The sequence below is a fragment of the Pimephales promelas genome, chromosome 2 (genome assembly GCF_988280905.1).
Source record: "Pimephales promelas chromosome 2, fPimPro1.hap1.1, whole genome shotgun sequence".
NCBI classification, from domain to species: domain Eukaryota; kingdom Metazoa; phylum Chordata; class Actinopteri; order Cypriniformes; family Leuciscidae; genus Pimephales; species Pimephales promelas.
The window spans coordinates 16,470,424-16,487,650 of NC_142770.1; the positions used below are offsets into that span (position 1 = coordinate 16,470,424).

General features: G+C 34.9%; 2 protein-coding genes across 4 annotated transcripts; one reads left to right on the forward strand and one right to left on the reverse strand.

Annotated features, from left to right (window-relative positions):
- Positions 1 to 1,221: 1,221 nt before the first annotated feature.
- LOC120495251 (uncharacterized) lies at positions 1,222 to 3,904 on the forward strand. The gene is made up of 3 exons (XM_039694716.2): positions 1,222 to 1,367; positions 1,491 to 1,587; positions 2,610 to 3,904. The coding sequence occupies exons 1-3, from the start codon at positions 1,283 to 1,285 to the stop codon at positions 2,905 to 2,907; spliced, it is 480 nt and encodes a 159-aa protein (XP_039550650.2). The 5' UTR covers positions 1,222 to 1,282; the 3' UTR covers positions 2,908 to 3,904.
- xpnpep1 (X-prolyl aminopeptidase (aminopeptidase P) 1, soluble) lies at positions 3,279 to 16,629 on the reverse strand. 3 transcript variants are annotated; one of them, XM_039694715.2, is made up of 20 exons: positions 16,472 to 16,629; positions 14,850 to 14,971; positions 12,645 to 12,708; positions 11,226 to 11,330; positions 10,867 to 10,959; positions 9,671 to 9,814; positions 9,461 to 9,556; positions 9,158 to 9,239; positions 8,857 to 9,061; positions 8,411 to 8,500; positions 8,273 to 8,323; positions 8,088 to 8,146; positions 7,755 to 7,832; positions 7,586 to 7,657; positions 6,586 to 6,646; positions 6,430 to 6,499; positions 6,165 to 6,338; positions 5,951 to 6,027; positions 4,923 to 5,021; positions 3,279 to 3,581 (listed from the first exon to the last, which is right to left on the reverse strand). In XM_039694715.2, the coding sequence occupies exons 2-20, from the start codon at positions 14,964 to 14,966 to the stop codon at positions 3,462 to 3,464; spliced, it is 1,857 nt and encodes a 618-aa protein (XP_039550649.2). In that variant the 5' UTR covers positions 14,967 to 14,971; positions 16,472 to 16,629; the 3' UTR covers positions 3,279 to 3,461. The 3 variants fall into 3 exon arrangements, with proteins under 3 accessions (XP_039550649.2, XP_088973284.1, XP_039550648.2); XM_089117158.1 differs by having other exon boundaries at positions 16,465 to 16,579; XM_039694714.2 differs by lacking the exon at positions 16,472 to 16,629 and adding an exon at positions 15,412 to 15,520.
- Between the last annotated feature and the right edge of the window lie 598 nt (positions 16,630 to 17,227).

The following is a 17,227-nucleotide window of genomic DNA, read 5'->3' on the forward strand; positions in this document are numbered from 1 at the left end:
ATCTTAAACAAGTTAATTTACTCAAGGCAGTATTGCTTCTAAGCTTTGGAATTTAAAAAAAATAATTTTAAATTATAGGCTACAAATTATAGGCTGTTTAACGCTGGTGGAATTGGCAGATGTTCCCTCATCATGCGCTGTGCAAACGCGTCAAAGCATTCTCAGGTATAAATATGCAGCATTAAATGCACGCAGGACTGTTTCTGGGGCCTCATTTAATAACAAGGTCAAGGTCAAGGTCAAAGTTATTGTCAATTTCGTCACATATAGGCTAGGTACCAGACATAAAAAATAAATCGAAATTGCGTTTCTCAGTAATCATCCCACGGTGAAATATAGGATAAACAACATTTTTTTTAACCGTTGCGTACGCACAAAGACCAGGCGTGGACCAACGCTACTTCCGTCGTATAAATTGTTCTTTACAAAAACAAACTTGACGGGAAAATGGGCGCATGCACGTTTTGCTTCTGCAAACTCTGACCCATGCGTACGGCCGTTTTGGAGACGGAGCAGTTGGCGTTTTAGACAGAAAATCTAAAGAAAATTATACATAAACAGAAAGTTAAATATAATTTCACTCACCAAACCAATCACTTGAAGCAAATATCCATCCCTTCTTAAATGTCCGCGCCAGCGAGCGCATTGGGCTGTTTGTGAAACTGACGCATAGGAAATGTTAATCTTGTAAATAGAATGTCCAGTAGGACTGTCTGACTAATAATAGAAACCAAAACTATTCCAGAAAATAAATTTGAAGGCAAATCAATGTGCGGTGCATTGTAAACAATGTGGGAAACGTGTGAGCATCATGGGATTATTTCCCAGCATTCTCATGTCGAGTGCCAGAGTTAATTGCGTATTTTTGTTCGTAAAGTCCCAGATGAAATGAAGCATGAACGCTAATGAATATAGGCTTTGTGTTTATTATCTGTTCACACTGCAACAGGCACCGCCGCTAAAAGGAGATTTATAGCCTATACGTTATGAAAAATTCCCATTTTATTTTACGACTTTCCAAATGAATTTTGTCCTCTTTCTTTGGATTGTGCACAAAATAACTGTCAGTGTTTTGCTGTGGTTTCTGGGATGTGACCTGGATCTTTAAGGACCTCAAACTGGTTGAATTAATTTAGGGGGCCACTGTGGGGTGACGAGGTTGTGCTGTTTCCATGGAACCAAATCCACTTGAGTCACATGGCTTCATACTAATGAATATTCTGACCACCCCTTTCCAGACCATACAGTTTGTTGGTCACTTTTGGCTTATGCTATCAGCAACATGAGCCTTACGGGGATCACTCTGTCTCTTAACGGGACGGCCTCATTGGAACCAGACGAGACAGAAACACAAGCCACTCTCTATGGTGAGTAAGTTTTAAAAATGTGCTTTATCGTTCTGTCTCAAAATATGTGCTGAATGTTCTTTAAAAGTCTATAATGCTTAATTTTTTATCCATGAAAACAATCGTCTCTTTTTCCTCACACAGAAGTCAAAGTGTTCAACATCATGCTTTCTGCAATAGCTCTGTGCATCCTGACAGTGACAGGAATCATCACCTGTATCTCATATCAAAGACACAGACGGTGAGTAAACAGACTTGAGAAATAGGCCCAAAATTATTTGGACACTTAAACCACACTTAAGAAATAATGTAATGTCCTTGCATTAAATCAAATCTCAGAATTTGGCAGAACAATTGACAAGGAAAATATGCCTCGGAAAATATATTTTTCATATAAAAATTGAAAATAGTATTTTTGTGAATTATTCATAACAATAAACGTAAAATTCTATAGCTTTTTTATTTTTATTTTTTTACTTAAGCAGTAATCTACCACTTCTTTAAAAAACCCCAAAACAAACGTAAGTCTGCACAAAAGCATTCAAGAATTATGACAGTTTTAAGTTGGAAATTTCATTTTCAGGTCTATATAACAAATATATAAATAAATACTATACTTACAACTGCATAAATATAATTTAGTACCATAAAATCCCCTAAAAATACAAAATATTTAATAAAAAAAAACATTATCAAACCACCATTTGCCATTATGGCAACTTCATTGAAATTAAAAATATATTTATTTGTAAGGGTTAAAACTAAAAGTTTGTCTTTTTACCATCACACACGCTTTCCAAAGCATCGAAATATTGCTTTTCTTCTCACTTTTGAAAATATTTTTTTAAGTCAAATCAAAGTTGTACTGTAGCCTATATTAAATATAATTTATTTAAACGCTTTTACGTTTGTTTGCAGAAGTTGCGTTTCCCAGAGAAACATTTTTCATCCAAGCTCATTTCCATCACAAAGGTTTTGTGATTGACACTATTTCTCAATGGATGCGAATTAATTGAAATATTAACACTGAATAAAACACTGAAAAAAAAACAACTTTTTTTTGCGAGTAAATCCATAGTCTCTAAAGCAATTTTCAACGTTTCCAAAGCAAGAGAGCTCAAAAGCATTTCAATTTAGTTTCTCCTCCCATCTTACTTTCCCCTTCATCATCAATGGTTCCTTAACTGCTGTGTTATTTGGTCAATATCTTCTTATTGGATCTTAAATTGTGTCTAAAAGCTGTCATGCTACATTGTGTCACAGGAAGCATAAGAGGGCACGCATCTATGAGAGCGCCGTGGCCTGCGAGGTTCCCGAAGAGCCAGTGGGTGTTACTTGTGTGAAGAAAACCCATAGTTTCCGTAACCCGCTCACCCTTTTCAGACGACAGGAGGGGCCGAAGGACAACTCACGGATCCACTACATCTACACCAACCCTCTGCCGGTGGGACACGAGGAGGACAGGATCCCCCCTCACACTCCACTCACGCTGCAGGACTACGCCAGCGACCCCAAGAGCGGCATCACCCTAGTCCCGCCCATTTTTTACATGCAGCTGTAGATAGTCCTGGAGAGTTAGTATTTACCGTCATGTCATCCAACACCCATATCATGTACTTTCTAATGTGGAACACAAAAAGAGACGTTTAGCAGAATGTTCACGCTGCTCTTTTTCTTACAATGAAAGTGAATGACTAAAAAAAAAAAAATCATGACTTCTACGCTATATTCTAGCTTAATTACATCTGTTCCTCACACAAAATTAAAGTATGGATTTAGATATGGTTAATATATGAGGTTATATATATATATATATTCCAAATATAATTTTGAATTTCAGAGAAAGTCATACAGGTTTGTAAAAACATTAGCTTAAGTAAATCATTTTTTGGATCAATTATTCCTCTGGATGAGCAAAAGTAAAAGGCAGTGTCTTTTTCCACACAGTTTTTAATTAGCGAATAAAACAGCTGAAAGTGTGCTTTACAAAAGATGCAGAAAGTGAAATATATCCACCAGAAAAGCAGAGAGAAGCGAAGACTGAAAGAGAACAACAGGAAAAAAAAAAAAAAAAAAAAAAATCACTGGCGACCGTTACAACTGTCAACAACATTTTTAGACAATCGGCTGTGTTTCCCGGATCAGCCAATCCAGAGCCTCCTTCCAGCCTTGCCGCTCAAGCTCTGCTCCAATCGTCTCCAGGCATTTCCTGTGGTAGTCGTTCACCCAATCACGCTGCAGGATGACAAGTATGTATTACTACAGCAATCCACGCTTTAACAAAAACATTGTCATAGAGGTTTCAAGGATTCATGCATACAAATGTTGTGAATTATCACAATATAGCTGTCTCAAGCATAAGCCCTGAATGTATACTTTGGTTTTCGCAAGTTTTCATGCGAAATAGCGCCGACACTGGACAAGAATGAAACTTTCTGGTGCGCTCTAATGTGTCGGGCACGTTATCAGTCGCTTTGGGCTTAAGGCATCTCTAATCATTTTCTTTTCAGTTGTTGTTTTTTGACTTTATTTTTGAAATAAACACTTATAAAAATGTTTGCAAGACTTTTTCATAGTTATCGTACAAACTAACAAACTAACCACTAATAATACATAAATAAATAAAAAAACTTTACATAAAGTAGTCGGCCATTATTCTCGGTCGGTTCTATTATTCATCCGTCTCAGAGATCCGAATCGGACGACAGACGTTGCCTAGCAACACGCCCCCTTTCCTCGGATTTCACGTCACGGACGTCGGACAACCGTGAGGACACCGAGCAAGAATTCAGTTTCGGAATTCAAGATGGCTGCGCCCTGTGACTTGTAAGAATGAATTGTTTTCATTGTTTTTGAACCGCTTTGGTATTTTAAATGACGATTATAATCACTCGTATTACTGCGTCTCCTGTAGGTATGGGAATCGGTTGTTGTGAGTGCAATTAGTAACGTTGCTAGCGCTGCTAACAGAAGATTAACATGAAAAACATTAAATAAAGTGAATATTATTAGTTCAATGGCTGCGTTTTGATGAAGGTGTAGTCATAATATTTTTTATTTTTTTAATGTAAGTGCCTGGTACTCGGCCAGTCCCAGATAGCAAACTGACATTGAATCAACGTGGAAATATGACATCGAAACAACGTTGATCTGACATTGTTTTGCTCATCGAATTAACGTTGAACCAACGTCAGACGCGTCATTCTTTCAAAACTAACGGAAAATCAACTTGAAATCAACGCGTTGTTTCAACGTTATGAAAGCAAAACAATTTTCGATTTTCATTTAGCTTTGAAGAATGTCGCGTCTGACGTTCGTTCAACGTTAATTCGATGAGCAAAATCAACGTTGTTTCAATGTCATGAGAGACGTTGTTTCCACGTTGATTCAATGTCAGTTTGCTATCTGGGGTGCTACCATTATAACAGCTTTCCGGGTGGCGTCCATTTTTTTTCTCCGACTCGGACACGCAAAACATAATAGAACGCTTGAAGTATGGACGTGACGTCAAATCCGAGGTCCGAGTCAGTTCGTTGGCTATAATAGAACGCACCAGTAGTATCGGTCTGCTCTCACCTCTTTCTGCGTGAGCATGTCTGTGTTGATCATCTTCAGCTGGATGGGGACCAGGGTGAGGGGTTCAAAGGTCAGACTGCCTCTGTTCCTGTAGTTATACTGAAAAAAAAATGATGTTGAAAGCTGAAATAAAAGCTCTCAAACGCAAATTAAATAGTTTTTGGTTTAGTTTGTTATGCTTTGGACTCAATACTGACACCTATTGGTGTGAAGGACTGAAAAAAGGAAGATAAAAGCAGAGCCCGTCTAACGGAGAGCCTTGGCACTTCCTATTAGCCCCGTTGTGTATCATCTTGGTTGCAGTTCCATTAGAATTCCACTGGAGGTGATCGCGGGCGAGAGCAGAATGAATGGGAGTCTATGGGGCTAAACGGCTAAAATTGTCTCTTTCACCTGCTTGCCGTTAAATTAACATAGATTTTATTGTTTATTCCACAAGTTCAATATAGATTTTAGGCCAAAAGTCGAATGAACGAGTACTTATGTCCTTTCGATGTCTTGCAGGTTAGGCCGTTGTTGGCCGGAAAACGCTAGCATTCTGCTATTGTGTGACGTCATCACATTTTTAAACTGATTTTTAGAACAGATAAGTGAACTGAGTGTATTTTCTTTGCACTCCCTTTTGAATGCAACTTTCAAATTACTTGACAAAAAATTACATTCTGAGAAAAGTGGATTTCTGGGGATGAAACCCCATTGACTCCCATTCATTCTGCACTCGACCGCGAGCGCCCCCGCATGGACAGAGACGTGTTACTGCAGCCAGTCCAGAAACCGGAAGTAACCAGCCAGTGCCAATTCTCTTCAATTAGACATTCTCTGATAAAAGCTGAAATGTCATTTTTAATTTTAATTTGTGCTGTTACATCTTAGACTCAATACTGACACCTATTGGTGTGGAGGAAGCATCACGTAAATGTGACAAATATTTTTTAAATGTACCTTTGAAACGAGATGTATCAGAAAATGTATGTTTATTCTCAGCATAAATATGAATTGATTATGGAGTGGTTTGATGCAGTAGTTACTCTGGTTTTTGCGGGAACGACCAGGACAACGTTTTCCAGCCGAATGCCAAACGAGCCATCTTCGTAGTACCCAGGCTCTGGAATTAAACATGCACAAGACTCAAATATATTGAACCAACTTTACCATAAACTTAAACCACATCTGAGGCAGAGTTGCAATAATGTTGCCTTATAAAAAACTTAAGTACAAAATTAAGTAAGTGTGTTTCTGTACCATCGCTGACAATCATTCCGGCCTCCAGAGGTTCATCTGCAAAGGTTTTATAGCTGATGCCACATGGACCCTCGTGCACGTTAAGAAAACATCCGACGCCGTGGCCGGTACCATGAAGATAGTCCAACCCAGAGTCCCAGAGAGCAGCACGAGCAAACGAGTCCAACAGGTGACCTGTAGAAAACAGCACATAACCTCACTCTTCACAGCTTTCGAGCACTTCAAACTGCTCCAAAACAAACCAAACCTCAAGTTGCGGACGCACCTTTTGTACCATTGGGAAAAACTGCAGCGCTGACGGCGATGTGTCCCTTTAGCACGTATGTAAAGCATTCCTGTAGAGATCACATTTTCGGTACTGTTAGTATCTTTTCAGACTATTAGTTTGATCTTGAAGGAAATTAAAAAAAACATGTTTTACCTTCTCATAATCAGATGGAGTCCCAAAATGCACCGTACGAGTCACATCTGTAGTTCCATCTCTGGATTTCAAAGATAAAAATGTTCATTTATCTATACACAGTGGTATGAATAAGTTTTGGCACCCATGCTAAAGTTGCCTAAAAAGAGGAATAAAAAATCATCTTTTGGAGTCAGGAAAACTCCAACCTTTAAGGACACAAATTTTCTTTGTGAATGAATAATGTATCATAAATAAATAAATGTTTTTCCTTAAAATACAGGGTGCATAAGTCAGGGCACCCCTATGTTAAATTCCCATAGAGTCAGGCAGATTTTTATTTTTAAAATTATTTCATGGATCCAGGATAATATGCATCCTGATAAAGTTCCCTTGGCCTTTGGAATTAAAATATCCCCACATCATCACACACCATTCACCACACCTAGAGATTGGCATGGGGTACTTTCCATAAGATCATCTTTCAATGCAAATCAAACCAGCTATTAGGCTAACTGAAGTAAAACCATGCCAATCTCTAGGTGTGGTGAATGGTGTGTGATGATGTGGGGATATTTTAATTCCAAAGGCCAAGGGAACTTTATCAGGATGCATATTATCCTGGATCCATGAAATAACTGGCTTTTAAAAATTAAAAATCTGCCCGACTCTATGGGAATTTAACATAGGGGTGCCCTGACTTATGCACCCTGTATTTTAAGGAAAAACAGTTATTTATTTATGATACATTATTCATTCACAAAGAAAATTTGTGTCCTTAAAGGTTGGAGTTTTCCTCATTTTTCTAACTAAGGCATTAAGATCAATATCCAAAAGATGATTTTTTTATTCCTCTTTTTAGGGAACTTTAGCATGGGTGCCAAAACTTATTCATACCACTGTATATATATATATATATATATATATATATATATATATATATATATATATATATATAAACAAATGTTTAAATAAATAAAAAATAAATGAAGCGCTAATTCTGCCGTGTTTGCAAACTTACTTGTACTGAGCGCCGGAGTCAATAAGATACACTTCATTAAGAGAAAGAGTTCTGTTGGTTTCAGGGAGAGGGCTAAACAACAGATTAGAAAGAGACAGTTTAATAATAAATAAATTTAAAAAAAAACTTTAAATGCATGGTTAAATACTCAATCACAACAGCATCCCACCTGTAATGTATTATGGCCCCATTTGGACCGACACTAGAGATGGTTGGAAAACTCAGCCCAACAAAGTCTTTCTGTTGACTAGATAGACAAAAAAAAAAAGATTTTCAATTGAAAGCAAATTTTCTTGCGGCTTCAGTGTCTGCAGTTCCCAAGATCACCAGACGGTGGTGCCACAATCTCATATAATAGAAAAACAACAAGTAATCTAGCTTTTTAAATGTACTGCCAATGATGGCATCAGTATTATGATACTGTTTTTATTTAAGTCAATTTGTGTGGGAAAATTAACTATTAGGTTATTTTTAAAAGTCAAATGCATCATGTTTGAATCACCTGCGAAATTCTTCTGCTTTATCCGCTGCTGATATCTCTGTAACCGTACCTTTGGGAATCTATATAAATGACAAATACTCTTATATTTTCAACCAATTCAACCAATAAGGAAACTTTACTAGGAAAACAAAGTCTTCGCGAATAAATTTAGCGGATAAAATTACAGAAATTGTACACAACTATACCTCTTTCTCTAGCCAGGCAAAAAGTTGGCACAATGCCACAGCGTCTTTGATCTGGGATAACAAAAAATATATATATTGTGATTAATTAGGCAAAAACAGTTGACGATTTCTGGAATATCTCTAGCCATGTTGACTTACATGTGCCATTTTCATGCCTTGGATCTCTGTGGGGTTCTTGACGGCTTTTGCCAGACATAAGGGTGTGTATGGGATTGCAGCTCTGTGGGCCTGGACAATTAAAATTGTAATCAATTACACATTAATATTTATTCATATCCAACTACTTTAGATAAAAAAAATTAAATATCTAGACTTCTTTTCCATATTAATATTTCCAAGTTTTGAGCACAGCAACCTGGTCAAATTGCAACCATAAAAAGGCATAAAACAGCATTAAAAATATAACATATTTTGTAATATGACAGTGGGTTACTTCCTATCCAAAAGGATAAGACATTTACTGTGAATATAGGGAATTTATCCTCCAAATAGGACCCTTTTGTATGCGGCGTCCCACAGGGGACAATTTTGGGACCGCTTTAATTTCCCCTCGAGTTGAATTTTTCGAAAGCATCTTAACCCACCTTAGGTATGACTTGTGTAAGAGCGCAGCTGGCTTTGTCGCAAATCCACATCTTATCTTTGGGCGCCAGCATCGCACAAACCGCCTGCAGCTCCGTGAACACGGACTCGTACGGAAAGCACTGTACGGTCAGATCCGGTTTGCCGTCCAGTTCCAGGTGCTGCCGGACCTCAGCGTCCAACAAACGCTTGGTGTCTACAAACAATCTAACATAACACATGTGGACCAGATGACAGCAATGAGCATGTTTTTGAAACGGAAATTTGCAGTATAAAGTGAAGAATCAGGAATGCAAGTTTTACTTTATGCTGCTAATGCCGATGATGGCGTAGGCGAAGAACACGGGGTTGTACTCGATATCTGACCCGCGCAGGTTAAAAAGCCCTGGAGAGAGAAAGTGAGATTTCATGTTTTGAATCCTTCAGTAATCAAGTCATTTTTAGAGGTTTTACTATATTTGTGAAAACATTCTGTGCCTCATGCAATCAAGTCTATAATTAACATCAACCGAAGCTAATCTGACTCAAGAGCTCTCCTAATAGGAAAGTGGAGAGGAGAACGAGTGCTGGGTCGTGATCTGACCACTGATGTACGCTGATACGTACACGCAATCTCGTCTAGAGCCGTGACCACAAACCAGGAAATCTTCCTTTCTGCCATTTTTCCTCTCAGAGCTGTAATTTTATCTTGCCAGGTTAGGCCTACAAGGGGAAACGACAACATAAAAATGTCTCAATGTTCAGCAGCACAAATTTCTGACTGGTTATGATCAAATGTATATAGTGTGTAATTATTCTCCATTGAGAAGTGCTGACCGGTGTATTTGAGCCCCAGGGCGATGAGTTTGGTGCTGGGCCGAGCCGGCCGATCCTCCCAGATGGCGTCAATGAGATTTTCCTGCACCGCAACTAAAGAGTGACCCGCACTGCTCAGAGCCTTAGACATGTTCTTCCACTGGTCTGAAAAAACACAATCACAGACGGCTGATGCACCACATGACGTTTAACAATGCAACCACAGTAAAAGTAAAGTAAAATTAAGTTTGTTTCTTTGTTTGTTTATAGTTTAACACCATGCCGGCTATATTCATGGGCGAAAGAGATTTTTTTAATTTTCTTTTTTTTAAAAAGAAAATTTTAATTTTTGTATCTTAGATACAAATTCTAAAACTAGATCTGGCCATTTAAAATCTTTCCATAAGAGTAAAATTAAAAAAAAATATATTCTAAAAATATTTTGAAAAATATTCTAACAGTTCAATCTGTCACAGTTTCACAATAATAAAAAAGTCTAACAGTTTAATCTATCACAGCCCGTCAAAATATGCTTCAGTGATAATGAATAAGTAAAACTAAGTAAATACAATGAAATATACAATTGAAAACTAAAACTCTTTTTTGAATTCACTCAGTTAAAAGCAACAAACATTTAAAAAATAGTTGTAAATGATTTTAAAAAGTACTTTAAAAAGTTAAATATGAATACAATGAAGTTTAAAAAGTAAAATCAAATTTAGATAAAAAGATCACTATGTTGCATGACACCCCTAAAATATGAATATCTGTATGGATAACCATGCAGAAGCGTTATGCCTATTTAAACAATTAATCATAATTTTCATTATTTATTGAATTATTAAAATGATTTCAAATTCAAAATATTAAAACAATTATTTAAATAAAATATTCCAGAATATATATATATATATATATATATATATATATATATATATATACACTCTAATATGAATGAAAATATCTGTATGGATAACTATTTATTTTTTAATAGTCCAACTAATATACACAAGCATCAAGCCATTTAAAAATGAATAAATTATATATATATATATATAGTTAAAATACAATGATTCATATAAATTAACTTTATATATTTGTACCCAAATAATGTTCTCCTAAAAGAAAAAGTAGCATGATACCCCTACTAAAATGGATGAAAATATTTGTGTGCATAACTATATTTATATTCAAAGGTATTATTGTCGAATCCTCACCAGCTGCAATGATCCAAGGATCAACTCCCACTCTGGAGTTTTCTGGGAGAACGCTGATGAGCCAGTCCTCCTGGGACAGTGTTTCCTTCAGTCCTGACCAAACAAAAATACAATCATATTCAAATGGCTCTTTTGAACAACGGTGTATATAGACTAATCGAAATAAACCTCAAGATTGATCTGTGAAGTAGGTGGAATATGGCTCAATATTAAAGCCAAGAAAATATTCTAATGAATGTATTTTAATGGCTTATGAGAAGCGGCACCTTGGCCAACATGCTTCCAATAGCAGCGATCTGATAACACATACAATGACCTTGCAACTGCATATCATAAAATTAAGCAAACATGCACTGTACCCATTTTCATCAGAGTCCAGTTATTGTCCATCTGTTGGCTGGCCTGCAGGAAGTAGCGCCCGTCGGTCCATAAAGCTGCATGCTGTTCTGTGACTATAGCAGTCCCTGAAATAACATTCATGAATATAGCACTTAACTAAAGCCTGCAAACATGCGCTTTTTTGTTTATTATAAATTTAGGCAAAAATCAGAAGAACTTGTTATTATCAAAAAGGGGAAAAAAGAAAAAAAAGAAAAGATTTGTACATTTTTTAAAGTTTTTGTTCAATTATTTTGAGATTTGTAATTATTATTATTCAATTAAAATAATAATAATTATGATTATAATTGTAATTTAAATATGATTAACTAATAACAATTAGATTTACACTTAATAAACAATAAAAAATTAAATACTAAAATTATAATACTAACATATATATATATATATATATATATATATCCCAGGTGAAAAAGACGTATTTAGACAATACAAGACAATTAAATTTATTAAAAATGTACTTAAATATGTTTTTAGTACAATACAAATATAATGTAAAGCATTTTTAATACACTTAATTGTATGTCTTTTTCACCTGAGTGTGTGTGTGTATATATATATATATATATATAATTATTTATAATTATTGTTGTTATTAAAATTTTACATTTTAAACAGATGACTGTTATTCTTATTCAATTATAACTTTTTTGTTACTTTATTATAATTATCATAATTATTATTAGAAATATTAATTACAATCATTGTAATACTGTATAATATATAATAGTTATTATTAAATTATACTGTATATAACAATATTTGATATATAATAATATTATATCAAACTAATTAAAAAATAGATTACATTATTACTAAATTAATACTTTAATAATTTATTAATTTAAATTATTAATTTATTGTTGTTGATTTATATTAATTATATTAGTTATTATTATTATTATTATTATTATTAAACTTTTAATTTAAATGTAATTATAATTAAATTATTACTTTTAAATTATGTACGATTATAATTGTTATTAGTAGTATATGAGGGATGTTGGGTTATGCTTCATGCCACTCCTGAATGAGTCTGTTCCACACATTGACCACCGCAGTCAAAGCTAAATTTGGTCACACACTCTCTCAGTAATAAAATATGAACCTCATATCCTCGTTTTACTTCCCCATTCTTTGGGTGAATGAGATTGAGGTGGGGTGAACGGCACTTCTTGTAGTTGCAATGTCGATAATTGTGTGTGTTTATCTGGGATTACATGTCTGACTGATGTATCTCTGTTTATGCAAGTAATCTATATCTTGTAATAAACATAATTGTTCCAATATGATGTAAATCTCCACGGTGACCCAGTTAAAGGGGTATTGTGATGTTGCAATCCTCTAGATTCCAAAATTCAATAAACTTAGAGCAACACCTGCAGAGCCGTTGAATCCGCAGATGAATTCCCGACGGCAGTCACAGGGAGCGATGTATTCACTCTGCGGGATGGACAGATGCGGCGGGGGAAAGAGAGAGACGGAGGGAAAAAGTGAGATCATCTCTGTCAGCAATCAGTCCTAATTACAGCTAATTTAACCATCCAGCCGAATGAAAGAAAACACTCAGCAGGAGGACACACACACACACAATCAGAGGAGAGAGGAGGGGGTGAGGAAAGCCCATTCACAAAATAGAAATCAAACGACTCAACATGACTGAGACACTATACACACACATTGAATGTTTAGAATGCAGCATTTTTATACATCACATGCAGTATGCTTGTACATTTAGAATTCACTGGTTGTCCATTTAAATCACAGGTTGAATGTTTATAAGGTGTAATGTTCAAAAAAGTCACATGCCGTATGTTTATAAATCTCAGGTTGAATGTTTTTAAGCTGGGATGTTTATAAATCACATGCAGTACAGTTATAAAGTACAGACAGACTTCATGTTTATTAATCAAAGACTGATGGAGCGTCCAAAATTGCGTACTTGTGCGCTATTCTATGCCATTTGTACATGTAGTATAAATAGTGTGATAAGTGCGTTCACACTGAGATTATAAACCGCATTCTGTATTTTTATATATCACAGTCTGTCTATTTAGAATTCATTGGTTGAATATTTAAATAACAGGTTGAATGTTTAAGTTGGAATCAAATGATTTTTGTTTTGTTTTTTTAACAAAAATTTCAGGCTGTTTGTTTACAAATCACAGGTTGAATATTTATTAGGCTGATTTTTGTGAATCCCAGGCAGTTTGTCATTAATCAAAGACTGTGTGTTTATAAATCACAGTCTGTACATTTGTAAATCAAAGGTATGTTTATAAATCAAAAACGCTATGTTTATAAATCACGATCTGTATATTTGTAAATCACAGTCTGCATGTTTTTAAATCACAGGTATGTTTATAAATCACATTATGCATATTTGTAAATCACAGGTATGTTTATAAATCACAGTCTATATATTTGTAAATCAGAGACTATATTTGTAAATCAAAGATATGTTTATAAATCAAAAACGCTATGATTATAAATCACAATCTGTATATTTGTAAATCACAGGTATGTTTATAAATCAAAAACTGTATGTTTATAAATCACATTATGCATATTTGTAAATAACTGGGATGCTTCTAAATCAGTCTGTATGTTTATAAATCAGTCTATATATTTGTAAATCACAGACTATATTTGTAAATTAAAGATATGTTTATAAATCAAAAACTGTATGTTTATAAATCACAATCTGTATATTTGTAAATCACGGGTATGTTTGAAAATCACAGACTGTATATTTGTAAATCACAGGTATTTTTACAAATCAAAAACTGTATGTTTATAAATCACATTATGCATATTTGTAAATCACTGGGATGTTTATAAATCACAGTCTGTTTATAAATCAGTCTATATATTTGTAAATCACAGACTATATTTGTAAATCAAAGACATGTTTATAAATCAAAAACTGTATGTTTATAAATCACATTATGCATATTTGTAAATCACTGGGATGTTTATAAATCACAGTCTGTTTATAAATCAGTCTATATATTTGTAAATCACAGACTATATTTGTAAATCAAAGATATGTTTATGAATCAAAAACTGTATGTTTATAAATCACATTATGCATATTTGTAAATCACTGGGATGTTTATAAATCATAGTCTGTTTATAAATCAGTCTATATATTTGTAAATCACAGACTATATTTGTAAATCAAAGATATGTTTATGAATCAAAAACTGTATGTTTATAAATCACAGTCTGTATATTTGTAAACCACAATCTGTATATTTGTAAATCACAGGTACGTTTATAAATCACAGTTTTTTTATATTTGTAAATCACAGGTACGTTTATAAATCACAGTTTTTTTATATTTGTAAATCACAGGTATGTTTATAAATCAGTTTGTATATTTGAATATCACAGGTATGTTTATAAATCAGTTTGTATATTTGTAAATCACAGGTATGTTTATAAATCACAGGCTGTGTGTTTATAAATCATAGGTTGAATGTTTATAAGGTGGAGAGTTTATAAATCACAGACTGTGTGTTTATAAATCACAGGTTTTGCATTAGTGGAGCACAGCTGGTGTGTTTGTAGAGCAGGTTCACCTGATGTGCGTCTCCTGACGGGATGATGTAAGCCTGGATGGGCTCTGCGATGCACTTGCCGTTCCTCATTGCCTGCCGGAGCTGCCGGAGCAACTCCACCGTGATCTTTGGGGACATAGCGTCTGTTCAGAGAGAAAAGAGAGAAAAAGATCAGTAGCAAAATTTACACAATGATGAATACAATGTAAAAAAAAAACAATCAGTAATTTGCCAATGTAATATTTTAGGCGAAATTGAATTCTAATACACATGAACTTTTCACTTTCAGGCCTATGCTAATCAACTATACTTTCAGTTCGAATGATCCCTGTTTGAAATCAAAATTTATATGCAAACTAAACAATTAATTTAGTAAATCTGTTTGTGAATTTTTCAACTTTGATATAAGATTGTAATAAATTAAAACCACTGCTAGACTACTTTTTAATACTTCAGTGACATCAGATCAATTTCCAAGTCTATCGAAATGAAATCAACAAGTTATTATAGTGTCGACAGAAGTTAAAAGGTTTCAGGCTGTACAAGAGTGCGTATAACTGTAAAAAAGGCTTTTGTGAATTACCTGTAGCCATTTTCCCTCTGTGAACCTGAGGTCTTACTGTTAACGTGGAGCTCAAAGTTGGAAAGATCTGAGATTGTTAACCTTTACCTTGCACAGACTGTCTCTCAGGTGGCACAGTGTGTCCATCCCATAGTTAAAGATTTACTGTCAACGTCTTATTATTTTGTCATTACGCAACCATTTACTGACAGCGAAATTGAAGAGCTTTATTGGACTTTTGCAAAAGACTAACACTAAAAACATTGTTTTTCAAAGATAAAAGATTCTGTCATTGTTATCAATGAATGTAGGATTCAAATGAGTGAATAACTAAATATTCAGATTTTCTATGAGAGACTATTATTGTAATTCATTATGATTTTACAGTATATAAAACAGTTACTTTAATGCTTCTTTGCAAGGCTTCCAGGAAACTGAAGTCACAGATATTTTAAATATATTACAGTTTATTTTTGTGGATACATATTTTAGCCGTGCTCTATTCATTCACAAATAACATGCGCTTTTTGTCAAAAAGCTACATCACCGAGAGGTAACTGTTCCATCATCCAATCACTGCAAAGGAATTATCATATCGACAGCTGATTGGGTGAGCGGGCTCCACAGTTCAACAATATAAACAATATACAGTCAATTTACGAGTATTCATCTATTCTAGACGAAATATTTGCAGCGTACGAGGACTTAACAATGTATTAGTAAACTTAGATTAAACCAAAACAATAGTAAGAATTTATTTGTATAATATTTTATCCGTGGTAGGTGTGGCAGTACCGTACTGTTAATCCAAACACAATTTGTTCGATTACAGAAATATGACTAGTCTGCAAACATATTTGGGTTTATTTATTTCGCACGCACATTGATACATTTTTTCTATCTTATCAAATGAGCGATTGTGTGGTGCGCGCAGACGCTTCCTCGATTATCAAAACACACGCATGTTATGCAAGCGACAACAATAACACTCGTCTAGGTCTCACGCTGCTCAAGCCACTGGCGCTTTCTGAACATGCAGCACATATAGTGAATGACTGACATCAAACTATTTACCATTTACCTTGGAGAAGCGAGTCCTGAAATGTAAACTATTGGTAAAACTCTGCTGTTCCTTGTGTTAGTGTGTGAAGGAAGCTGCCATTGCAGTGATGACGTGTGTGGGCACGTGACATGCTGCCTCTTCCAGTCACATTGCGGGCGGCGCACATGGGAATCTCCTACTTCTAGTCTTTGATTTGTGATTCACAGAAGTCTAGTGGGCATGTATTGCCATGAAGACCAAATGAAAACTTAAGTCAAGTTAAACTATATTATATATGGAGTTGATAGAAACAGCCTCTGACTACAGCATTCATTTGTTAGTCAAAAGACTGAATAAAAATAACATTGCATGAGTTCTAATTTATTGACAAATGTCTCTGTGAAAGCATAGGGGCCAAAAAGGATGACTTCTGTCTGTGCATCATTTAGCTGAAGAAAGAACAACATCCATATTCAACATTCCTCAAGCAGTCAAACAGACACTGTTAACTAGAACAACCGTGGAATGTAACGGAAATTACCAACGAGCATCGTCTGGACAACAATGAAATGAGATGTTTTATTTTGTAAAAATTGCATATAAAGGGAGGAGCATGTATAGAGACAATAAAACTGGACCCAGAATTGAGCCCTGTGGTACCCCACAAGACCGGTGCACGAGATAAAGAAACATCTCCTATTTATATTGTGTTTTTAAAAGAAGTATCTGAAGCTCACAGTGGCTATGGGCCTATTTATTTAATCAGTACAGTAAAAACTGTAATATTGTGCAATA

Coding starts and splice junctions, on each gene's coding strand:
- LOC120495251 (XM_039694716.2), top strand. CDS start 1,283: ATGAGCCTTACGGGGATCACTCTGTCTCTTAACGGGACGGCCTCATTG. Junction 1,368..1,490: donor AACACAAGCCACTCTCTATG/GTGAGTAAGTTT, acceptor TTCCTCACACAG/AAGTCAAAGTGTTCAACATC. Junction 1,588..2,609: donor TCATATCAAAGACACAGACG/GTGAGTAAACAG, acceptor ATTGTGTCACAG/GAAGCATAAGAGGGCACGCA.
- xpnpep1 (XM_039694714.2), bottom strand. Junction 9,815..10,866: donor TCCTTGGATCATTGCAGCTG/GTGAGGATTCGA, acceptor GTGTTTTTTCAG/ACCAGTGGAAGAACATGTCT. Junction 3,582..4,922: donor ACATGCTCACGCAGAAAGAG/GTGAGAGCAGAC, acceptor GTCATCCTGCAG/CGTGATTGGGTGAACGACTA.